General features: G+C 59.6%; 1 protein-coding gene across 3 annotated transcripts; it reads left to right on the top strand.

The window, feature by feature from the left end:
- The first annotated feature begins 576 nt into the window (after positions 1 to 576).
- Positions 577 to 19,793, top strand: GGA1 (golgi associated, gamma adaptin ear containing, ARF binding protein 1). Of its 3 annotated transcripts, none has more exons than XM_065886703.1 (17): positions 577 to 619; positions 4,524 to 4,608; positions 5,873 to 5,948; positions 7,385 to 7,483; positions 8,473 to 8,596; positions 8,989 to 9,089; positions 9,768 to 9,848; positions 10,896 to 11,036; positions 11,113 to 11,194; positions 12,285 to 12,392; positions 13,056 to 13,208; positions 16,793 to 16,857; positions 17,329 to 17,487; positions 17,967 to 18,156; positions 19,071 to 19,240; positions 19,480 to 19,590; positions 19,683 to 19,793. In XM_065886703.1, the coding sequence occupies exons 1-17, from the start codon at positions 577 to 579 to the stop codon at positions 19,791 to 19,793; spliced, it is 1,899 nt and encodes a 632-aa protein (XP_065742775.1). The 3 variants fall into 3 exon arrangements, with proteins under 3 accessions (XP_065742775.1, XP_065742774.1, XP_065742776.1); XM_065886702.1 differs by having other exon boundaries at positions 17,329 to 17,495; positions 17,963 to 18,156; XM_065886704.1 differs by lacking the exons at positions 12,285 to 12,392; positions 13,056 to 13,208 and having other exon boundaries at positions 17,329 to 17,495; positions 17,963 to 18,156.
- The last annotated feature ends 32 nt before the right edge of the window (positions 19,794 to 19,825 follow it).

The following is a 19,825-nucleotide window of genomic DNA, read 5'->3' as shown; positions in this document are numbered from 1 at the left end:
GGAGAGTCCACAACAGTGAGAGGCCCGCGTTAAAAAAGAAAAAAAGGTGCTTAAAACAATACTTGGAACACTGTAAGCACTCAAACTTTGACTTACTTTCACAGCGGCCAACATACGTCATTGCCGTTTTAAGGGACCCTCCCACTTTTGCATCTAAGCGGAAATACCCGCTCAGGGATACGGAAGTGATCTCAGAGCCCCTCAAAAACATGGCCGCTGAAAGTTCTTCCGGAAGCTATCATAGGCATCGCCGTGACGCAGAACGACTTAGAGCGTCCCGCAGGGTTTCCATGGTGCAGCCCTCAGCCCCAAGTCCCTCGGCTTCCTTTCCGGCCAGAGCGCTGTGAACAAGGCAGGCGGCGAGTCCCTCCCACGATGTTAACGCCGCTTGGGGGAGGGGTTGGGAGAGCAGGTGGCGCTCTAGGCGAGTTCGTTCGCGTCTCTATGGTGCCGAATGCTCTTCTCCGCGCGTCGGGACGGACGTTGCCCCTTTAATCGGCGGAAGGCGGTGCCGAGGAGGTCCCGCGAGAGCGCCGGGGGGCGGGGGGCGGTGCCGAGGCTGGGGGCCCGTGGCGGATGGAGCCTGCGATGGAGCCGGAGACTCTGGAGGCGCGAATCAGTGAGTGTCCGGGAGGGGCGCGGGCCGGACCGGAACCGGAACCGGGGGCACTAGGCGGGCCCCTTCCCGGCGGGGGCGGGGTACGCGGCGCCCCCTCCTCACGCCCTGCCCCGGCCGGGTAGGGGCGGTGTCCCAAGCCCATACCTCCGACCCTGGGGTTAAGGGGGACCCCACCAGCTGCGCGGACCGGCGATGGGAGCAGGCGCCGCCCACCCTTCCGATTCCTGGGCCGCGACCCCCGGGGAGGAGTGAGCTGCGCCCGGCTCTGCACCCAGAACCCCCGGGATAGAGAGAGCAGCCTCCAACTCTCTCGGGCCCAGACTTTTCCGCGGAGCGGACACCCAAGCCATTCCCTGGACTCAGGGAGGAAGCAAGCGAGCGGCCCCGAGAGCTGCACCTCACACCCGGGAGCGAGGGACCAGGCTCCCCTTGAGCCCCGAATCCTCCACTCTCTGGCGCTGCATGGCGTGACTCTCTCCTATCCCTTTCTTGAGCTTGCAACTCACATTTGTTCGTTCCCCCGCCCTGGAAGGTAGGACCCACTAACACATCGAATCCCCCGCGCTCTGGCCACATAGTGAGAAACCCCCAAACCCCACAGGCTTGGGAGGGTCCTGTCTCAGACTCCAGAAGTGATTTCAAGTTCTCTGTCACTACTCTCAGTCCAGACCCTGAGGTTTTGCACCCCCTACCAAAGACTCCTTTCCTAACCCTTGCTAAGTTTCCTCCAAAGGGCCCTGCATCTCCTCCTGTGTCTCCTCGGACACGATTTCCTACTACTTAGGCTTGAGTACTAGCCCTCACACTGTCTACCTGACCTCCATGTCCCACGCTGCAGATCCTCGGCTCTCATAACCCACTACTGGACTCCGTTCCTGAGAGCACGGCTTGCTTCCCCCACTGGACTAGGGACAGCTCCCTCCCAAGTCTTTGCTCCCATTCAGGTCACATCTGTACCAGGGCCTCAGAGAGTCCTCTGGGTCTACTTTCATCTCAGCCCCTTGACTCCAGGCACACCGGGCAGCTGCGCAGCATGATTTGGGATTATGACCAGCCCCTTTTAAGCCAGTCTTGTGCAGAGTTGAATCCTGAGGATGGTCCCAGAAGCACACCGTCTCCACGGATGTTTCAGAGTCAGTTGGCCAGTGGTGGGGGAGGGCATGGAAAGGAAGCACTCAGCGGCCATCGAGACTGTTCTGGAACGCCACAAGTGTCCAGGTCTCAGCAGTAACTTAGGGGGGATGGGCAGGGCCCTGGCTGACAGATCTGACAGGCCGCAAGCCTTGAGCCGTGGGTGCTACAGAACAGTGTCAGGTTTAGCAACAGCGGGGATTTTCTGAGAGGCCAAAGAGTCTGATCTGAAAAACAGACAGGAGTCAGGCCCCTCAGGTTTGGCAGGAGGCTAGGCTCTGATAGATCGCGGCTGATGGGGTTTTCTCTTTTTCTTGCCCTTTGTGCCCTAGCAAAATTGTAAGCTCTTACCTTGCAGTGACTGGAGGTGAAGAGTAGCTTTTGGTGGGTAACTGATGACATTGTCACCAGTGTAGAGTGACAGGGTGGAGTCATGCCCTGTTGTGAAACAATTCCCTCCTTCCCTCTGTGTTCTACCCTGCTGCCTGCTGGGGAAAGTGCGCCCCCCGGGTAGAGGTAAGAGGGCTGGGAGTTGGGAGCCAGGGCCAGAGAGGTTGGTCAGATCTCCTTGGACCCAGAGGCCCTCGCTCTGAACCAGATGCAGAGAAGATGTGTCATGATGCCACTACTTCTTCCTCACTGGCTTCTGACTTAGGAGCGGGCTCTAGAACCAGTTTCTCTGTCCTCACTCAGACTCATGTGTCTCTGACACTCTAAGGGACTTCCTGTTTTGGGGTCCCCCGGCTGGATGTCATTGAGTAGGCAATATCCAGCCCCATTCTAGTTTTCTAAGCAGCCTCTGGCCGTGCTGAGGGCCTGGGAGGCTGGGAGGCAGAGTAGATGGGGGGGCAGCAGGGGCTTCACTTCTCCCAGGGACTGGCGGGCTCTGCAGGGCTCCTGGAGCAGAGGTTTGTATGCACAGAGGAAATGTTTCTTTCAGATCTTTGCTCAGCTGTACCTCTGAGAGCCCTCCCAGAAAGCAGCCCCCCACCCCACTTCTTTATACCTTCTCCCTGCTCTGGTTTTCTTTCTTTCTTTCTGTTTTTTTTTAATGCTCTGTTTTTCTTTATAGCACTCTGCAACAGTGTACAGTATCCTGTTTGTTTGTTTATCTGAGTAGTCAGTGTTTCTCTTGCTGGGCGGTGAGCTCCAGGAGGGCAGGGATTTTGTCTTGTTCACTGCTGTGGTCCCACACTCAGAATATTTATTGAATAAATATGAATTGAATGATTGGCTGCCAGGCACTGGGATCCTAGGGCTCCAGGCCTCCCGCCAGAGCACAGGGCCCCAAATAGGCAGGCGTCACAGGCCGAGTCCCCAGCCTCCTCCTGACCACAGATCCTTCCGTGTCCCACCTCCTGGGCTGTGCCCTCCACACCCTCGGCTCTGTCCTCATGTTTGGGCAGAACTGACCAGCACAGGGTGACGCTTGGAGATAGGCTGTCGGGAGGTGATGAAGATCCAGCTCTGGCTGCCCCACGCCTTACCCTGGATAGAGTATGCTGTCATCCCAAATCACTTCTTATTTTGCTCCAGCTTTACAGATGGGGAAATGGAGGTTCGGGGAAGTTAAGTGACGTACTAAATTTTGGGGGCTTTTAAAAAGTTTTATTGAAATACAGTTGATTTACAATGTGTTAATTGCTGCTATACAGCAAAGTGACTCACTTTTACACATATATACATTCTCGTTTTATACTCTTCCGTTGTGGTTTATCCCAGGATATTGAATACAGTTGCCTGTGCTATACAGTAGGACCTTGTTGTTTATTTTTAGCTGTTGTCTCACCAGCGTTGGGGGTCGGGGGGTACTGTCTGGCTTTGTTTACCACCTCTTCCCGTTGGCCCTTTCCTGGCCACTACCTACTCCTGGATTCGGATTCCCCCAGAACCTCCCCCTGCCTGCCTGCAGCTGAGCCCGCATCCATTCACTCATTTACTGGGTGTGCATTTACGGACGTGTGCAGAAGTGGCTGGGATGCGGTGCAATAGCAGACTTGGACCCATGATGAAGGTCGGGTCTGGGGGACACAGCAGAGAGCTGCCTCGGCAGTGCTGCCCCGGGCAGGTGGCGCTGTTAGGGAAGAAGGAAGCGATACCTGAGCCGCACTCCTTCCCAAGGTCCCCCATGCCCTGCCCTGAGCTGTTATCCACAGCTCTTCTCACCCGCAACCCTTGAGCTGTTCCGAGGCACATCATCCCCAGCCTGGTTAAGTCCCTCCAGTGCTTCTTGTGTTGCCTCTTCCAGGCAGCCTGCCCTGGCTCCAGGCTCCCGGCTCCCCTGAGTCCCCTCCTCCAGTTACCGGTTCCCACAGCTCCTTTGCCTCCCTCTGTCACATTCTATTGAGAACCTAGCTGACCTTGGCCCACTTCCCAGCTGCAAAGCTCCTTGAGGTTGGAACTACTGCTTTTTTCCCTTACCTCTGGATCTCCTCTGAGAGTAAATTCTGTGAGAATTATGGGGACACTTCAGGAGCAGAATCAGAGGAGGTGCAGACAGGCGTACAGCAGCAGGGGTTGGGGCAGTGCGGGAGGGGAACGACCGCTGAGCACAGTCTCTGGACGCGGGGCCCTTCGGGGAGAAGCTGCAAGAAGAAGCCCGCAGACAGCAGCTCCTCTGTGCGTTGACTTGACAGACGTCAGCGCTGGGATCTTGGGGCCGTCGGAGCAGGGAGTCCAGGGGAGGCCTTTTCGCATGCTCAGCCATACGCCAGGGCAGGGAGTGGGAGAGGCAGGGATCCCTTCACCAGGCCACTGGCCCTCTCTCCTCCAGACAGAGCCACAAACCCCCTGAACAAGGAGCTGCACTGGGCCAGCATCAACGGCTTCTGCGAGCAGCTCAACGAGGACTTTGAGGGGTAGGTGGCTTCCCCGTCTTTCACTCACACACTCAGCACCTGCCACGCGCACTCCAGACCCTGGCCTTGGGCAGAGACGAGGATGACTTGAGACCCAGTTTCCATTCTGAAGTGCTCCCAAATTAACAATGGCAGCGCGCACTTTGTACTCAGTGCCACTGTGTGCCACCCTCTGAGGTGGGCCTTGCTGGACCCATCTTACAGGTGAAGAAACCGAGGCTCGGGGGGCTCAGCAGTTGCCCCAAGATCTCGTAGAGAGGAGGAGGTAGTCCCGGGCTTGATGAAGCCCAGGGCCGCCTGACCCGCACCCATGCTTTGTTGGGGAGGGCCTCCCAGAGAACTGCGTGCTCCCCAGCTGGGAGGGGCCAGCAGGCCCTTTGCTCAAGGAAGAATCAGAACCACGTGCATTAGGATCACCCGGTGTGTTTGTCAAAAATGTCCATTTGTGGGCTGCATCCAGACTCGGGCTAGACTGCCCGGCAGGGAGCTTGGCGGGGACGTTGTTAGCAGGCTCCCCAGGTGGCACTGAAGTTTGGGGAGCACAGCTCAGTGTGCTTCGCTTCCGCCGCACCCCATTAGCATAGACGCTCCACTTGGGATGCCGTGCAGACAGCGTGACGTGTGTGCTCCCCAGTCCAGCTGCTCAGGTGACAGTCCTATCCCTTCTGTTAACTGAGTCGCCTGGACGAGTAACTAGATGCCTCTGAGCCCCCATTTCTGAGACTGTAAAGTGGAGGTGATAGTGCTGCCTACCTCGGGGGGCTCTTATGGAGGTTAGGCAGGAAAATGGACGTGAGGTGCCTCGCACACCGTAAGTGCTCCGTATGTGTTAGCTGTTACTGTCACTGGTGACAGGTCTTTCGTGATCTGGTAGATGATGTCACCATTGCCACCGTGACTTCTCCCAGCAGAATATTCTGTGCACATTGTCATGTTCTGCTCCCAGGCTGGGCCCTTGAAGGCTGTGGCCATCTCTCCGTACTTGTCCCTATGGCAAGCCAAGGGCACGGCAGGTCACAGTTCTCAGTAAAGCCGGCCGACAGGCTGAGCTCGCGCCTTTCAAAGGTCCCGGCCTGCGCTCCCTACCTGGTCCTGCCCTCTGGTGCCACAGTCTCCAGCCCCATCCGGAGAGGGAGCTGGACCTTCGCATGTGTCCTGGAGAAGCCGCTGCCGGCTGCAGTTCCAGCGGGGAAGGGTGGCCGCCCTCCCTGGGGTGCCCGGGGCTCTGTGGCTAGTCTGGCTCTCTGCTGTTCCTCTCACCCAGGCCTCCACTTGCCACCCGGCTGTTGGCCCACAAGATCCAGTCCCCGCAGGAGTGGGAGGCGATCCAGGCCCTGACGGTGAGGAGAAGGGGAAGCACGGTGCCATCTGTCCCCTGACCATGTGGGTGGCACCGGGGGGGCCAAGACTGAGGTTTTTGGGGTCCCAACAGGTTCTTCTTTTTTTTTTTTTAATAAGTTTATTTATTTATTTATTTTTGGCTGCATTGGCTCTTCATTGTTGGGTCTTCGTTGCTGCACGCGGGCTTTCTCTAGTTGTGGTGAACGGGGGCTACTCTTCGTTATGGTGCGTGGGCTTCTCATTGCAGTGGCTTCTCTTGTTGTAGAGCTCGGGCTCTAGGCACGCAGGCTTCAGTAGTTGTGGCACGCAGGCTCAGTAGTTGTGGCTCGCAGGCTCTAGAGCTCAGGCTCAGTAGTTGTGGTGCACGGGCTTAGTTGCTCTGCGGCATGTGGGATCTTCCCGGACCAGGGCTCAAACCTGTGTCCCCTGCATTGGCAGGCAGATTCTTAACCACTGCGCCACCAGGGAAGCCCCCAAGTTCTTCTTTAGAGCCCAAGGGAGTTGTGCCCAGATGGCCTTGAATGGGGGTGTGGCCCAGCCCCTGAGGGTCCCATGGCAACCAGTGAAACAGTGGGCTGGCCTCCCACCCCAGACCCTGCACAGTTAGGCTTCTTGTGGGGGGGAAGCCCTAGGTTGTTTGGGCTAGGGATTCCCAGCTCCAGCTGCGCCTCAGACCTTCGGGAGGCTGAATCAGGGCCCCACCCCAGACCCGCCGACCAGAACCCCTATAGTATATGCATCCAGGAATCTTCGTGTTTATAGATGCATTACGGGGCCGGGCCGGGCCAGCCCATCGATGGCCTCCAGGCACAGGACAGCACAGGGGTGCAAGGGGTGACAGCTGGGCTCAGGCCAGAGGTTTCAAAGCTGAGCCAGTAGCAGAAGAGCAGGGGGTGCACAGTTGTGGCCCCCAAGCATGGGTCAGATAGCAACAAACCATAGAGCAAAGCTGATTTTAGACGGTGGTAGATAAACAGTTTTCCTTTTAATAGTTATGTATTTGTTTTAACATGTTAGGGTTTGGGTGGGGTTTTTTCCCCTGAAATACACATTAGTCCTCTGATTTCACATACATCTAGCTTAGGATAAGGCTGAGTTTGATGGTGCCTATTTACGTTTCAAAAAATCATCGAAGGAAAATAGTAAGAAAGTAATTTGCAAGTGGTCCTCAGACATGGCCAAGCCATGGAGGGGCTAAGCCGGTGCTGCGAGTTGGGCATTGCCAGGCTCTCGGGGTGGCCCAACCCTGTCCCCCAGCGGGCGGTGACCAATCTCAGGGGGTCTCCGAACTTCAGAATCCTCTTCTTCTCAAGAGTCATCTTCCCCCTTCTCACTGCCGGTCCCTGGGCTTCTGGGCCCTGGCTGAGGCGTGGGAGGGAGGGTACCTCCTCTGATCCTCCCTGGGGGTCCCCGCACCTCACACCACCCCCCCCAGGTGCTGGAAACATGCATGAAGAGCTGCGGCAAGAGGTTCCACGACGAGGTGGGCAAGTTCCGCTTCCTCAACGAGCTCATCAAGGTCGTGTCTCCCAAGGTGGGTGCTCCCAGCGCACGCTCAGACCTGCGCTGTCAGATGGCGGTTGAGGAGGGGTGACTGACTGGCCTCATCCTGACCCGACACAAACACAGACCCTTTCTCAGGGTTCCCTTCACACCTGAGCCTGGGACGGCTGGGTTTCCAGGAAGAACGCTTCCAGGCTGCCTGGTGGCCGGCCAGCTCCGGAGCTGCCTGGCGCTTAGGGAGGAATGAGTGCACTGAACACAGAACAGCCTCCCCAGCGCGGGCTGCTCGGGCTCTGAGGTCTCTCCCTGCAGACCTGGCCACGGCACCCCACCTAGGTGTCTAGTGGAGGGTCTCCCTGTCTCCACCTCACAAGAGTGGCCTCCTTGAGGCCTTGGATGCTGAGGCCCCAAACCTGAGTGACAGAGCCTCTGATGGGCCTGAGGAGTCCTCCCCTAGGGCAGGAACATGTTTGATGCCCCTTGGGTGAGAGCCCACCACTTCGCCCATCGTTGCTCAGATGCATCCCTTGACCAGAGCAGCTGAACGACCCAGCAGCTCTTCTCAGGAGATGACCGGAGTGAGAGCCGGTTCCATCTGCCGAGTTTGCTGCTGGGAGACTGAATGGAGCCCAGGGCCGAGCGGTTCCACACCTGCTCCTTCCCTGGTCAGCCCGGAGCCTGGTGGCTCCTCCTTCCTGAGGTCACAGTTAAGGTTTCCACGAGCTGGCCGAGAGCAGGCGCCGGGCTCCGGGCCTTATCTGTGTCAGCTTTGCTTCCCCAGCACGGCGCTGCTGCTGTCATCCCCACTCAACAGGCGGGGCACTGGGACACCCAGGGCTCGCACAGCTAGTGGGCAGCAGCAGGGCCAGGAGGTGAGCTCAGGCCGGTCAGGTGGGAGGGTCGCGTAGGCTGCGGTTTCTGAAGGAGTCCTGGGGACGCAGCCAGGTTTAGGCTGGGGTTGGGACTACAGTGAGTGGGGCCGGGCAATGTCAAAGCCGCCTTTCCCTTCCATCCCCGAAGTACCTGGGCTCTCGGACGTCGGAGAAGGTGAAGAACAAGATCTTGGAGCTTCTCTACAGCTGGACGGTCGGCCTCCCTGAGGAGGTGAAGATCGCAGAGGCCTACCAGATGCTGAAGAAGCAGGGTGAGGCACCAGAGGTGGGGTGTGACCACCTCCTCCCTGGGGCTCTGGCAGCAAGGTCCTAGGTCTGCCCTTTAACTTCTCAAGAACATAGAGCCAGTGGGGCCTCTTTATGGTTCTGCCTGAGGCCAGCTTGGATGGGGAAAAGATGGGGTTGAGTCAGAGACTGGTCCCCATGGTACGGCCTCAAAATACAGGTTTCTAACTGCCCCCGACCCCGCACACACACTATTTGGCATGGTAGTTCAGGAGCAGGCCCTGACCCCCCAAAGTGCAGCGCCAGCATGCTGGAGAAAGCCTGCCCTCCACCTTCCATCCTACCCTTGCCTGCCCCCATCCCCCTCTCCCCTCCGCCCCAGACCCTGAGACGGTCTCCCCACCGCCGTCCACTGCAGGGATTGTGAAGGCCGACCCCAAGCTTCCAGATGATGCCACCTTTCCCCTTCCTCCACCGCGGCCCAAGAATGTGATCTTTGAAGACGAGGAGAAATCCAAGGTGAGGCTTCAGGGAGGGCCAGATGAGGACTCCAGGCCCACTGGGGGTCAGTGGGTTCCAGCCTCTGGCGGCCCTGTCCCTGGAGCAGAGGCTACTCTGAGCACGACCGCCGTGGTGGGTGACGGGCGCTGGGTGTTGAGCCCTTACACATGCTGAGTGCTGCCCACGCAGTGCCCTTCACTTAGTAAATGCAGGCCTGAGGCTGGTGGCCCTGGGCTCGGTTTGAGGGCATTTCATAGGTTGATCAGGAAGGAGCTTGCCTGTCTGTATGTCTGTGACCTTCTCAGCAATGATTTTACTAGCTTTTTCTTAAAGAAGCGTGTGGTCATGGGCAAGAACTTAAACAGCACAGGGGTAGGATAAAAAGTAAAAGCTCCTCTTCTACCCGGTCTAGTCCCAGGGGGTAAAGGTTGAGTTTCCTGTACATCCTTCTAGAAGAATTCTCTAGCAATAGTAATGTTTCGCACCATTTCTGGAAAGCTTATTTCTGCCGGCGCTGCGGAGAGCACTTACGTGCAGTGTGTCACTTGTGCCACGGCCACCCTGTAAGGTGTCAGATCCTTGCCATCCCATGGAGAGCTTAGTAACTTATTCACATCCTACCACCAGGAAAAGGAGCCAGCACGGGACCCCAGGCCCAGGGACTGCCGTCACAGCCATGTCCCTCTGTCTCCACAGATGCTGGCCCGCCTGCTGAAGAGCTCCCACCCCGAGGACCTCCGAGCAGCCAACAAACTCATCAAGGAGATGGTGCAGGAGGTGATGGCCAAGGCCAGAGTGCAAGGAGGTGGCGGGATGGGACGTTGAGCTGAGCCACTGAGGGAGGTCGTGTGTACGTGTGCGTAGTGGCCCAGCTACAGGGCTGTGACGGCAGAGAAAGAGCTGACCGAGTCCGGGGGCCCTGCAGGCAGAGCCAGGAGCAGCGTGTGGAAGGAAGAATTTCCCAGCAGCCAAGCCGACCTGCATTGGCTTCTGTGAGGCTGAAGACCTCTTCTGTAAAAGTTAGAGGGAAATTAGGCCTTACTATGTTCAAAGTATAGTACATTTTACATACGTATACATATAGAGAGAATAATATACATGTATTTTATAAGTATGTATACCTGTGTTGTGGGTGCATGCTGAAATCTTTTTTATTGATGAGGGGATGTCATCAAAAAAGTACAGTCCAGAGACCCAAAGGGCAGACACTCTTGGCTGTCTTAGGGCAAGCTGTGTGCTCTGACAGCCCAGAGAAAGGGCAGCTCTTCTCGAGGAGGGCGATTGTATCAGACGGCACAGCACAAGCCCACCTTTCATTCCACAAGGGAGGAGCATGCACGGTGAGCAGAGTGGGAGAGGGATGGCAGGGTCACTGCTGCAGCGGCCTTTCAAGGGGGTCACGGCACTAGTTTCTCAGTTGTACTTTGTGACCGCTAAGGTCCCCTTTCACTCTCAAGTGCTGAACCTCCTTTCAAGGGACAAATACAGAGAGGGGGAGGGTTATGTAGAACCACAGGTGTAAATCTAGCTCCCAGCCCTCCAGAATCAGCTGGTGAGTGTGTTGGAAACCCAGAATCCTGGGCCACCCCTAGAGGTTCTGATGGACTCGTGCAGAGGCTTGGGTCCAGGGGGCGTTGGCAAGAGGAGAGAAAGTGAACACAGGGTTGGTCAAGGGCTTCTTGGACCAGAGTGCCCTGTCCTGGGCCCGAAGGGCCCTTAGCAGGGGCTGATCTCACACCCAGCAGAGGGTGGTGTGGGACAGAGCCTGGCTCAGGTCCAGGCCTGACTCAGGTGCTCCGGGGCCGTTTGCCAATGCCTCCCCAGGACCAGAAGCGAATGGAGAAGATCTCAAGGCGGGTGAGCGCCATCGAGGAGGTGAACAGCAACGTGAGGCTGCTGACGGAGATGGTGATGAACCACAGCCAGGGCGGTGCGGCTGCCCAAAGCAGCGAGGACCTCATGAAGGTGCGCCCGCCCCCACCCACCCCCACGCACTGCAGGGCCCCCGCCGGCCCTGACCTGCCCGCCCTGCTGCCCCCAGGAACTGTACCAGCGCTGTGAGCGCTTGCGGCCCACACTCTTCCGACTGGCCAGCGACACGGAGGACAATGACGAGGCCTTAGGTGAGCTGCAGTTGGAAGGAGGTGCCACCAGGGGGCCCCCTTCCCCAGCAGTGACCTGGGGTTTCTCCACTTTGAGGAAGAAGGAAGCGGAGACCAGGGGCTGATGTGCTTTAGAGGCCCTCTGGGTCAAGCCCCTTCACAGACACCTTCTTTACTGCCCATAGCTGCACAGGAGGGAGAATTGCCCTGTTTCACAACTGGGGCTCAGGGAGGGAAGTGACCTGTCCAGGTCAGAGACAAGAACGGTGGCAGAGCCAGGGTGGACCGGAGGCTCTCTCCCTCCAGACACTGCCTCCCCAGTAAGGGTGAGCTCGAAACCTAGAGCAAATCCCTCAGGCCTGAGCGCTTCCAGAGCCGGACCCCGTGGCTCCTGCTAGGGCCACACGTCAGGGTCTCGTCCTTTTTTGTGCCACCACATCGGCCAGGGCCTCTCGGGCAGCAGGCTAGGTAAAGTCTCAGCCTCCGTTCCTCAGCAGTTCCCTGAGCACCTCCCGTGTGCCACGCATCTGGTCCCCGCCCAAGAGGCTTGCTGCTCAGATCCCTCTAAGCCTTGACCCCCAGGAGGTGACATCAGTGAGGGCCTAGTTTGTGCCAGGCACTGTTCTGGGCCCGGGGGGTATGGCAGTGATCAAAAACAGAGCCAAGTCCTCATGGAGCTTGTAGCCTGATGAGACAGACAGTAAAGCAGGGGTGTGAGTGGGGCAGTTTGTCAGACGGTGGTAAGGAGCGTGGAGAAAAACAGAGGCGGGACTGGTGGTGCGGGCTGGGGGTTAGAGAGGGCCTCCCTGAGGTGAATTGGATAAAGACCTGAAGTAGGAAGGGGTGAAGCCATGCAGAGATCCGGGGGTCTCCAGACAGCAGAGCCCGCCTGGAGGCCGGGGCACGCCTGTGTGGTCGGGGGCCAGCACGGGGCAGCGTGGAGGGGACTGGGCGAGGGCAGGTTGCAGAGGGCCTTAGTCTGAGGAGTCGAGGTGGGCTGCCCCCGGGCCCCTCCCACGAGGCTTGAGATGACCGTGGGGTGCTCATTCCCCCCCGCCCCGGAGGCCCCCACATTCTTTCAGCCTGGCCTCTCCCCTCCTGCCTGTTCCAGCGGAGATCCTGCAAGCCAACGACAACCTCACCCAGGTCATCAACCTGTACAAGCAGCTGGTGCGGGGCGAGGAGGTCAACGGCGATGCCACAGCCGCCTCCATCCCTGGTGAGGAGGTGGCAGGAGAGCTGGGAGGGCCCCCGAGTCGGAGGGCCATGGGGTCCCAGCTAGGGTGCTGGTCACAGAGCTTGGTGGCCCCTTAAGATGGGGGAGGCCCCCGCTGAGAGAGCTGGGGGTGGAGTCTGCCAAGCCTGCAGCTGCGGGGGAAGAGGTCTGGATGCAGTCGGAGGGGAGGGAGCCGAGGGTTTGGCAAGGACAGGCAGAAGAAGGAAGGCCTTTCTTTCATTTGACAAGTCTGGCACCTGTTGTGTGCGGCTAGGTCACACCCCCGAGGCTTAGTTTAATTATCAGAAGTGGGCACGGAGGGTTTGATACATCAGCATTACAGGCTGGGCTCCACTCAGGGTAAAGTGACGGCCCCCCCGGAGAGGTTAGAATTGGCCCTGTTTGGGAGAGGTGGGGGTGGGGTACTACACAGAAACATCGGAGTCTAAGAGGGGCCTTAAAGGATGGGAGGCAATTGGCCAAGAGAGAGGGAAGAAGGAAGTGCATTCTGTGAGGAAGGGACACCATGTGCCAAAGAAGAGGCCTGGCAAGCAGATTCGGGGCAGAGGGAGTGGGGCCAAGGAGGGGAAGCTCGCTGCTCCCAGACCCCAGGGACGCGGAGTGTCCTCCGCCCAAGGCTGGCCTGACTCTCCTTTCCCACCCCAGGGAGCACCTCGGCCTTGTTGGACCTCTCAGGTCTGGATCTCCCTCCGGTGGGCACCACTGACCCAGCCACGCCCACCCGCCCTGGTGACCAGGCCAGCCTGGAGCAGCCCAGCACCTCAGTTTCCCTACTTGACGATGAGCTCATGTCTCTGGGTGAGGAAGGGGCGGGGCCCAGAGCAGGACAGGCTCTGCTGCAGGTGGGGGGTGATGCCCCCAGCACACGAGGTAGCTTTCAGAGCGCAGTCAGGTCAGCGTGTTCCTCCTCCTCCTGTGAGTCCTCTGGAGGATGGGGGAGAGGCATCAGGCCCATTTCACAGCTGAGGAAGCTGAGGCTCAGGGAAATGAAAGAGCTTGTGCCAGGTCCTACAGTCAAAGGGTGAGGCTGGTGGGACTTCCCTGGTGGCGCAGTGGTTAAGAATCCGCCTGCCAATTCAGGGAACATGGGTTTGAGCCCTGGTCCAGGAAGATCCCACGTGCCGTGGAGCAGTTAAGCCCCTGCGCCACAACTACTGAGCCTGTGCTCTAGAGCCCGTGAGCCACAACTAATGAGCCCGTGTGCCGCAACTACCAAAGTCGGCACGCCTAGAGCCCATGCTCTGCAACAAGAGAAGCCACCACAATGAGAAGCCCACGCACCACAACGAAGAGTAGGCCCTGCTCACCGCAACTAGAGAAAACCCGCGCACAGCAACGAAGACCCAATGCAGCCAAAAATAAATAAATAAGTTTATTAAAAAAAAAGAATCCACCTGCCAATGCAGGGGACACAGGTTCGAGCCCTGGTCTGGGAAGATCCCACATGCCACGGAGCAACTAAGCCCGTGCACCACAACTATTGAAGCCCACACACCTAGAGCCGGTGCTCCACAACAAGAGAAGCCACCACAGTGAGAAGCCCACGCACCGCAACTAAGAGTAGCCCCTGCTCGTCGCAACTAGAGAAAGCCCACGTGCAATAACAAAGACCCAACGCAGCCAAAAAAAGAAAAAAAAATTTTTTTTTTTTTTTTAAACGGTAAGGCTGGCATCACCTCTGATAAGCCAGCCACACCTAGGCTCTGGTGGCCTGAGGGAAAACAAAGGGATTTCCCTGTAGCAGGTTAGAGCCTAGAATTGGGAGCTCCCCAGGCAAGTCAGTATTTCCTCGCCACTGAGAGAAAGAGGTGGGGAGCTCTGGAAGCTGCAGGGAAGCCCGTGCGGGAGCACAGGGCACTCTGTGAGCCACGCTGGTCCCAGGCCAGGCCTGCAGACACTATGGCAGGGTCGGGGCTCCAGAGGCCAGTGGGGAGCAGGCTCGTCCCTGGGGAAGAAGCAGAGGGCGCCCAGCCGGCCAAGCAGTTTTAGAGTTTGCAGCTTTCAGGTGCAGCAGCGCCCCCTGAGAGCGTAGCCTCAGGAGAGCCTCAGAGCAGCCTCCTCACAATGGCCCGAAGTCGTGAAGAAACAGAGGTGATCGGGCCTGTCAGGGAGACCTGGCCCTGTCGAGGGAGTCTCGGAGGATACGTTGGGAAACTAACTTGGAAGCCAAGTCAGACTGTGTTCTCCTGAGTTAGTTCTGAGGTGAAAACCACACCGGACGGACTCCGAGAAGCGATGGTGTGCCGGGCTCCCGGCGGGGGCTCCCCTGACCGCGGCCTCCGAGCACTGCTGTGTCTTAGCCCACCCTCCACTCAGCCCAGAAGACGGTGCTGGCAACGTCCCTGGTCTGCAGATACCAGAGCAAGGCTTAGAAAGGCTGAGTGGCTTGCCTGACGGGGCACCAGGCTTTGCACGAGGCCCTCAGATCCTGAAGCCTCACTCATAGCTGCTCTGACTCAGCTCGTCAGCCGGGAACGGGAAGTGAGGGCCCGGAGCGACGAGCAGGAGACAAGGGGGTCAGCAGACCAGGCCAAGTTCCCCTGTGCGGGCCCGTCAGCCAGCACCCCCCGAGGAGGCCCTGACCACAGGGTGTTGCGGGGGCTTCCTGAGGAGTCCCACCCACCTGCGCCCTCTTCATTCAGAGCCGGGGCTGACTCCGGGAGAGAGGACCCTGGCCCCGCTTGAGAGGTCAAGATGGCCCCACGACCAGAAAGCACACACAGGCTCGTCTTCCCCAGCAGAGCCTGCGCCAGACGGCAGCGGGAGCGTGTGGCCCAGACCCCAGCAAGGCGCTGTGTGCTTTGCACTTCCTGTCCCCAGGTCGCTTCAGCGGAGCCCTGAGCCTCCAGCTTCCTCTGGTTGCTACTCAAAGCAAAGAAAATGTGGGAACCAGAACCAGCAGTGGCAGGGCAGCAGCCACCCAGCTCCCCGGCTCGGGGGCGTGGAGGAAGCCTCGGCACCACAAAGGGGGCTCATCCTAAACGGTTCTCTGTGGCAGGAAGGGGGAGGGGAGGGGTGGGGTAAGCAAAACGCACTTCCCGTCTGCCAGAGAGGGCGTCCCAGCGCCGGGCAGGCACCGCGTCTGAATTGTCCCGTGTTCGGTAGTGACGACAGTCCTCTGATGCAAATGCTTCTGTCGTCTCCATCTTACAGACGAGGCACAGGAAAGTTGCCACCAGCCCAAGGTCACACAGCTGGGTGGCAGAGCTGTGTCTGAGCTCCAGTAATTAGGCCTTGCTCTGTCCTAGTCCAGACTCTATCGCTTTCCAGTTATGTGACTGTGGGCAGGTTACTTAGCTCCTCTGAGCACCCGTTTCCTCATCTCTAAAGAAGGCATGAGAACCTTGTAAGGCTGTGTGAGGATTGAGACTCATGTCTGCAGTGCCTGACCCGGGGCTGTTAGCCTCCACTGTGTTGTCCCTGGCCTCAGAGAGGCGTGTCCAGAGGTGGAGACCCAGCAGTTGCAGCCTCCCATGCCTCACCCTTGCCTGTCAGGCTGGACCTCACTTATTCAGGCTTTGCTACAAACAGGATAACTTGGCTTCTCTTTAAAAACCAGGGTGAACTTGGCTGGGGGTGTGCTTCAGGGCGGGCAGAGGTCAAACTGGCTGGTGACCTGTTGCCCTCTACCGACCAGCGGATGATGAGCAGGCCCCTTCCAGCAGGGCCACCGCCCTCCTTTGCACCAGTCAGCCAGCCTTGGCACGTGCCAGGGCAGACAGGGCCTTTAGAGTCTGCCCAGGCCATCCACGTGGTGTGCTCGGACCCTGCGGCCCAGCCGGCACCTTGCCCCCGGTTGCTCAGATTCTGGGCCGGGCCTGGGCCCAGGGCCCTGTTCACTGCACCGCAGTGCCCTTGTGATGCTCAGAGGGTGTCCCTCCAGGTTGGATGGGCACAGGGTGCTGACCCCTGCCTGCCTGGATCTGAGTTTATGGACCTCACGTGGTGTCTCCCACGCCCTCTACACACACACACACACACACACACACACACATACTCCCACGCTCTCTACACACCCACACCCACACACTCCCACGCCCTCTACACACACACACACACACACATCGGCTCCCAGCTGCCCGATAATGAACGAAGGTTAAAGTCCTGACCTCAGTAGTTGAGTTGGCTTCTGAGTGGCAAGAGAGGAAGTGTGTTTCGGCCCAGGGAATGGGCTCTTGGGGTCTTTGGTTTCCACTTCTGCTCTGCGGCTGGTTCCCTCTGGGGGGGAAGGGGGCGTGTCCCCTTCGAGCTGAGCCTCTCCGAGCAGGGGGTGCAGGGGGAGGGTAGCAATCAGGGAACCCTGACTCAGCACATAGTCGCCCCGGCTCTCTTGCCTCTGCTCACAAATCCAGCTGCTTTACCTCGGTCTTGTTTCCCTGCAGGCCTAAGCGACCCCACACCCACTTCAGGCCCAGGATTGGATGGTGCTGGGTGGAACAGCTTCCAGGTAGGAGGGGCCCATCCCAGGGTCAGAGCAGCTGGGACAGGCAGCCTGAGGGGCAGTGAAGGGACGGGTGGGCAGGAGGGCTGGGGGAAGGGGTGGCCCCGGGGGCGGAGGCACCCATCCCAGGATGGGGGAAGGTGGACGGGCCTCCCCTCACAGCGCTTTTCCCTGCATGTCTCAGCCTTGGGTTTCTCTTGGGTTGAGATGGGGGGTTCCCCGTTCCTTTTCTCTTGAGGGTGACTCCGAGGTCCCTGGAACGGGATGGTTTCTCGAGTAGAATCCCAGACCAGGCCTGGCCCACCGATGGCCCTGGGGTGAGAGGGGCGCAGGCTGGCGGGAATGTTGTCCACACCCCTGCTGCTGCTTCCCCAGATGTCTCCTGCCGGGAGGGGCAGGGGCCTCAGGGCAGTGCCAGGTGACCTGACACCTTCTCAGCACAGCCTCACCCACCCGCATCCTTTGTATGCCCAACAGTCGTCTGATGGCACGGAGCCCCCCCACCCCGCTCCGGCCCCCAACGTGGACAGTCGGCCCCCGGCGCAGACGTCCCTGCCCACGAGCAGTGGCCTGGATGACTTGGACCTCCTGGGGAAGACCCTCCTGCAGCAGTCGCTGCCCCCAGAGTCCCAGCAAGTGCGGTGGTGAGGGCACGCCCTGCCCGGACCCTGTCCCTGCCCCAGGCCCATCAGGGAGAGGCCCGGTGCTGCTTTGTCCCCGTGAGCAGCACTGCCGGAGCACCACCGGGTGCCAAGTGCTGTCCTGGGCTCGAGGGGCACAGCAGTGACCACAGCAGGTGCAGGGCCCATCCAACAGGGCGTGGAGGGTATGAGAGAGAGGGGACCGTGCCCCACTCACGCCTTCCCCTAGGCCTGGCCTGCCAGCACCTGACAAAGACTGAAGGCCCAGAGGGCTGCCAGGGACGAGGGCATTGACCCCGAGTGGGTGGGGTGGGCAAGAGCTGCCCGCTCCAAGGTGAGGAGACCAAGGCCAGAGAGACGGGGGGCGTCTGAGCCAGCCGTCAGGGACAGCCGGGAAGCCCAGCGTTTCCTGTGCCCCTCGTCTCTTGGCCACCAAAGCTTCACCTCTCAATGCACCACCCCCCAATAAGGGAGAAGCAGCAGCCAGCCCCCCGGCTCACACTCCGGGACCTGCAGAATAAAAGCAGCTGCAGCTTGTCCAGCTCCGGCGCCACCAGCCTCCTCCACACCGTGTCCCCCGAGGCCCCTGGGCCCCTGCGGCAGCCCACACCAACGGAGCTCTCGCTGGCCAACATCACTGTGCCTCTGGAGTCCATCAAACCCAGTGAGTAGGGCGAGGGCACGGCGGGTACTGGCTGGGCTGGGTCAGCTCGCGGCCCCACCCGCCTTGCCTGCTGTCAGGAGCTGGATCTGGGGCAGCCAGCGGGAAGGCAGGGCTCCCCTCCCAGCCCTGCCTGACTCAGCGGGGCCTCTGGGCAAGACCCTTCCTCTTGCCAGGACTCAGTTTTCTCACTGGTCCCAGAGTGTCACAAAACTGCGTTCTCAACTCCAGGGTGACCCAGGCAAGAGGACTTCTCATGGATGGCCCCTGCGCCCCTCCCCGGGAAGGCAGGGCCAGGACAGGGGAGGTTTGTGGGACTCCCCAAGATCATAAAACCAGAACAGGATAAAGATTGAGGGCCAAGCCTAGGCTTCTGCCTGGGAGCAAAAGGGCCGCTCACGGCACCAGGCTGTGAGCAGACTGATGAAGACGGCGCTGTCCATCTTGTGAGCTCACTGTGACGAGGGTGTCACCCCCTTGGTGTCCCCAGGAGACAGGTAGTGGCGCCACCGTCTTAGCAGTATGGAGGACCCTGAGCTCACAGAAGCAGAGTGGCTGAGCCAGGGTCACACAGTGAGAGCACGAGTGAAGCAGGCACAGCCCTGCACTCGAGCGCTCGGGGAGCAGCCGCCCGGCACTTCAGGAGCCTGGTTGGGACGCAGTTCCAGGGTGGGCATTCTGCCTTCACGTCACACTGGAAGCCCACCTGCCTGTCTGAGCCCCGGACTGTGCCCCTGACTGCACTGCTGCCCAGGGTCAAGGCGACAGCCTGGGTCTGGGTCTGTTCCTTCATCCCCAGCAGAGCGGCGAGTGCCCGGGGTCAGCCGGGTGTGGGGAGCTGGTCGGATGTGCTTGGGCTCAGGCTTGGCACCCACCCCCCACCCCCGCCATCGCCCTCTCCCCTTCTCCTCTGCCAGGCAGCATCTTGCCGGTGACCGTGTATGACCAACATGGCTTCCGGGTCCTCTTCCACTTCGCCCGAGACCCACTGCCCGGGCGCTCCGATGTGCTGGTGGTGGTGGTTTCCATGCTGAGCACCGCCCCCCAGCCCATCCGCAACATTGTTTTCCAGTCAGCTGTCCCCAAGGTGACAATGGGCAGACCCCCCCCTCCTCAAGGCAGGGTGACTTGGGGCTGGATGGGGAGCCAGCTCTCCAGGGCAGGGGTAGGGTCTCTGTCTCCGTGTCTCTGTCTCTCTCTTCTTGGGGGGTTGGGGGTAGAAGGGCCCCCAGAGGAGCAGCTGGCAGGAGGCTGGGCCTTGTTCCCCAGGGACTGGGGACGAGAAGCCAGGGCTAGCTGTGCCCCATCCTGCCCTCCTGTCCGCAGATCATGAAGGTGAAGCTGCAGCCGCCCTCAGGCACAGAGCTGCCAGCATTCAACCCCATCGTCCACCCCTCAGCCATCACCCAGGTCCTGCTCCTTGCCAACCCCCAGAAGGTGAGGGGCCCAGCTGTGCCAGGGCACCGCTGTGGGGTGGGGCAGCCTCTTTTCCCCGTCCGACCCTTCTGCCTTCACCATGTCTGCCTCAGGAGAAGGTTCGTCTCCGCTACAAGCTGCTGTTCACCATGGGCGACCAGACCTACAACGAGATGGGGGACGTGGATCAGTTCCCCCCACCGGAGACCTGGGGGAGCCTCTAGAACAGAGAGGGGCTGGGGAGAGGAGGGGCAAC

The sequence above is a fragment of the Phocoena phocoena genome, chromosome 11 (genome assembly GCF_963924675.1).
Source record: "Phocoena phocoena chromosome 11, mPhoPho1.1, whole genome shotgun sequence".
Lineage (NCBI taxonomy): Eukaryota > Metazoa > Chordata > Mammalia > Artiodactyla > Phocoenidae > Phocoena > Phocoena phocoena.
The sequence above is the reverse complement of the archived record's forward strand: the minus strand, read 5'-3'. Positions and strand labels throughout refer to the sequence as shown.

Coding starts and splice junctions, on each gene's coding strand:
- GGA1 (XM_065886702.1), top strand. CDS start 577: ATGGAGCCTGCGATGGAGCCGGAGACTCTGGAGGCGCGAATCA. Junction 620..4,523: donor GACTCTGGAGGCGCGAATCA/GTGAGTGTCCGG, acceptor TCTCTCCTCCAG/ACAGAGCCACAAACCCCCTG. Junction 11,037..11,112: donor GCAGCGAGGACCTCATGAAG/GTGCGCCCGCCC, acceptor TGCTGCCCCCAG/GAACTGTACCAGCGCTGTGA.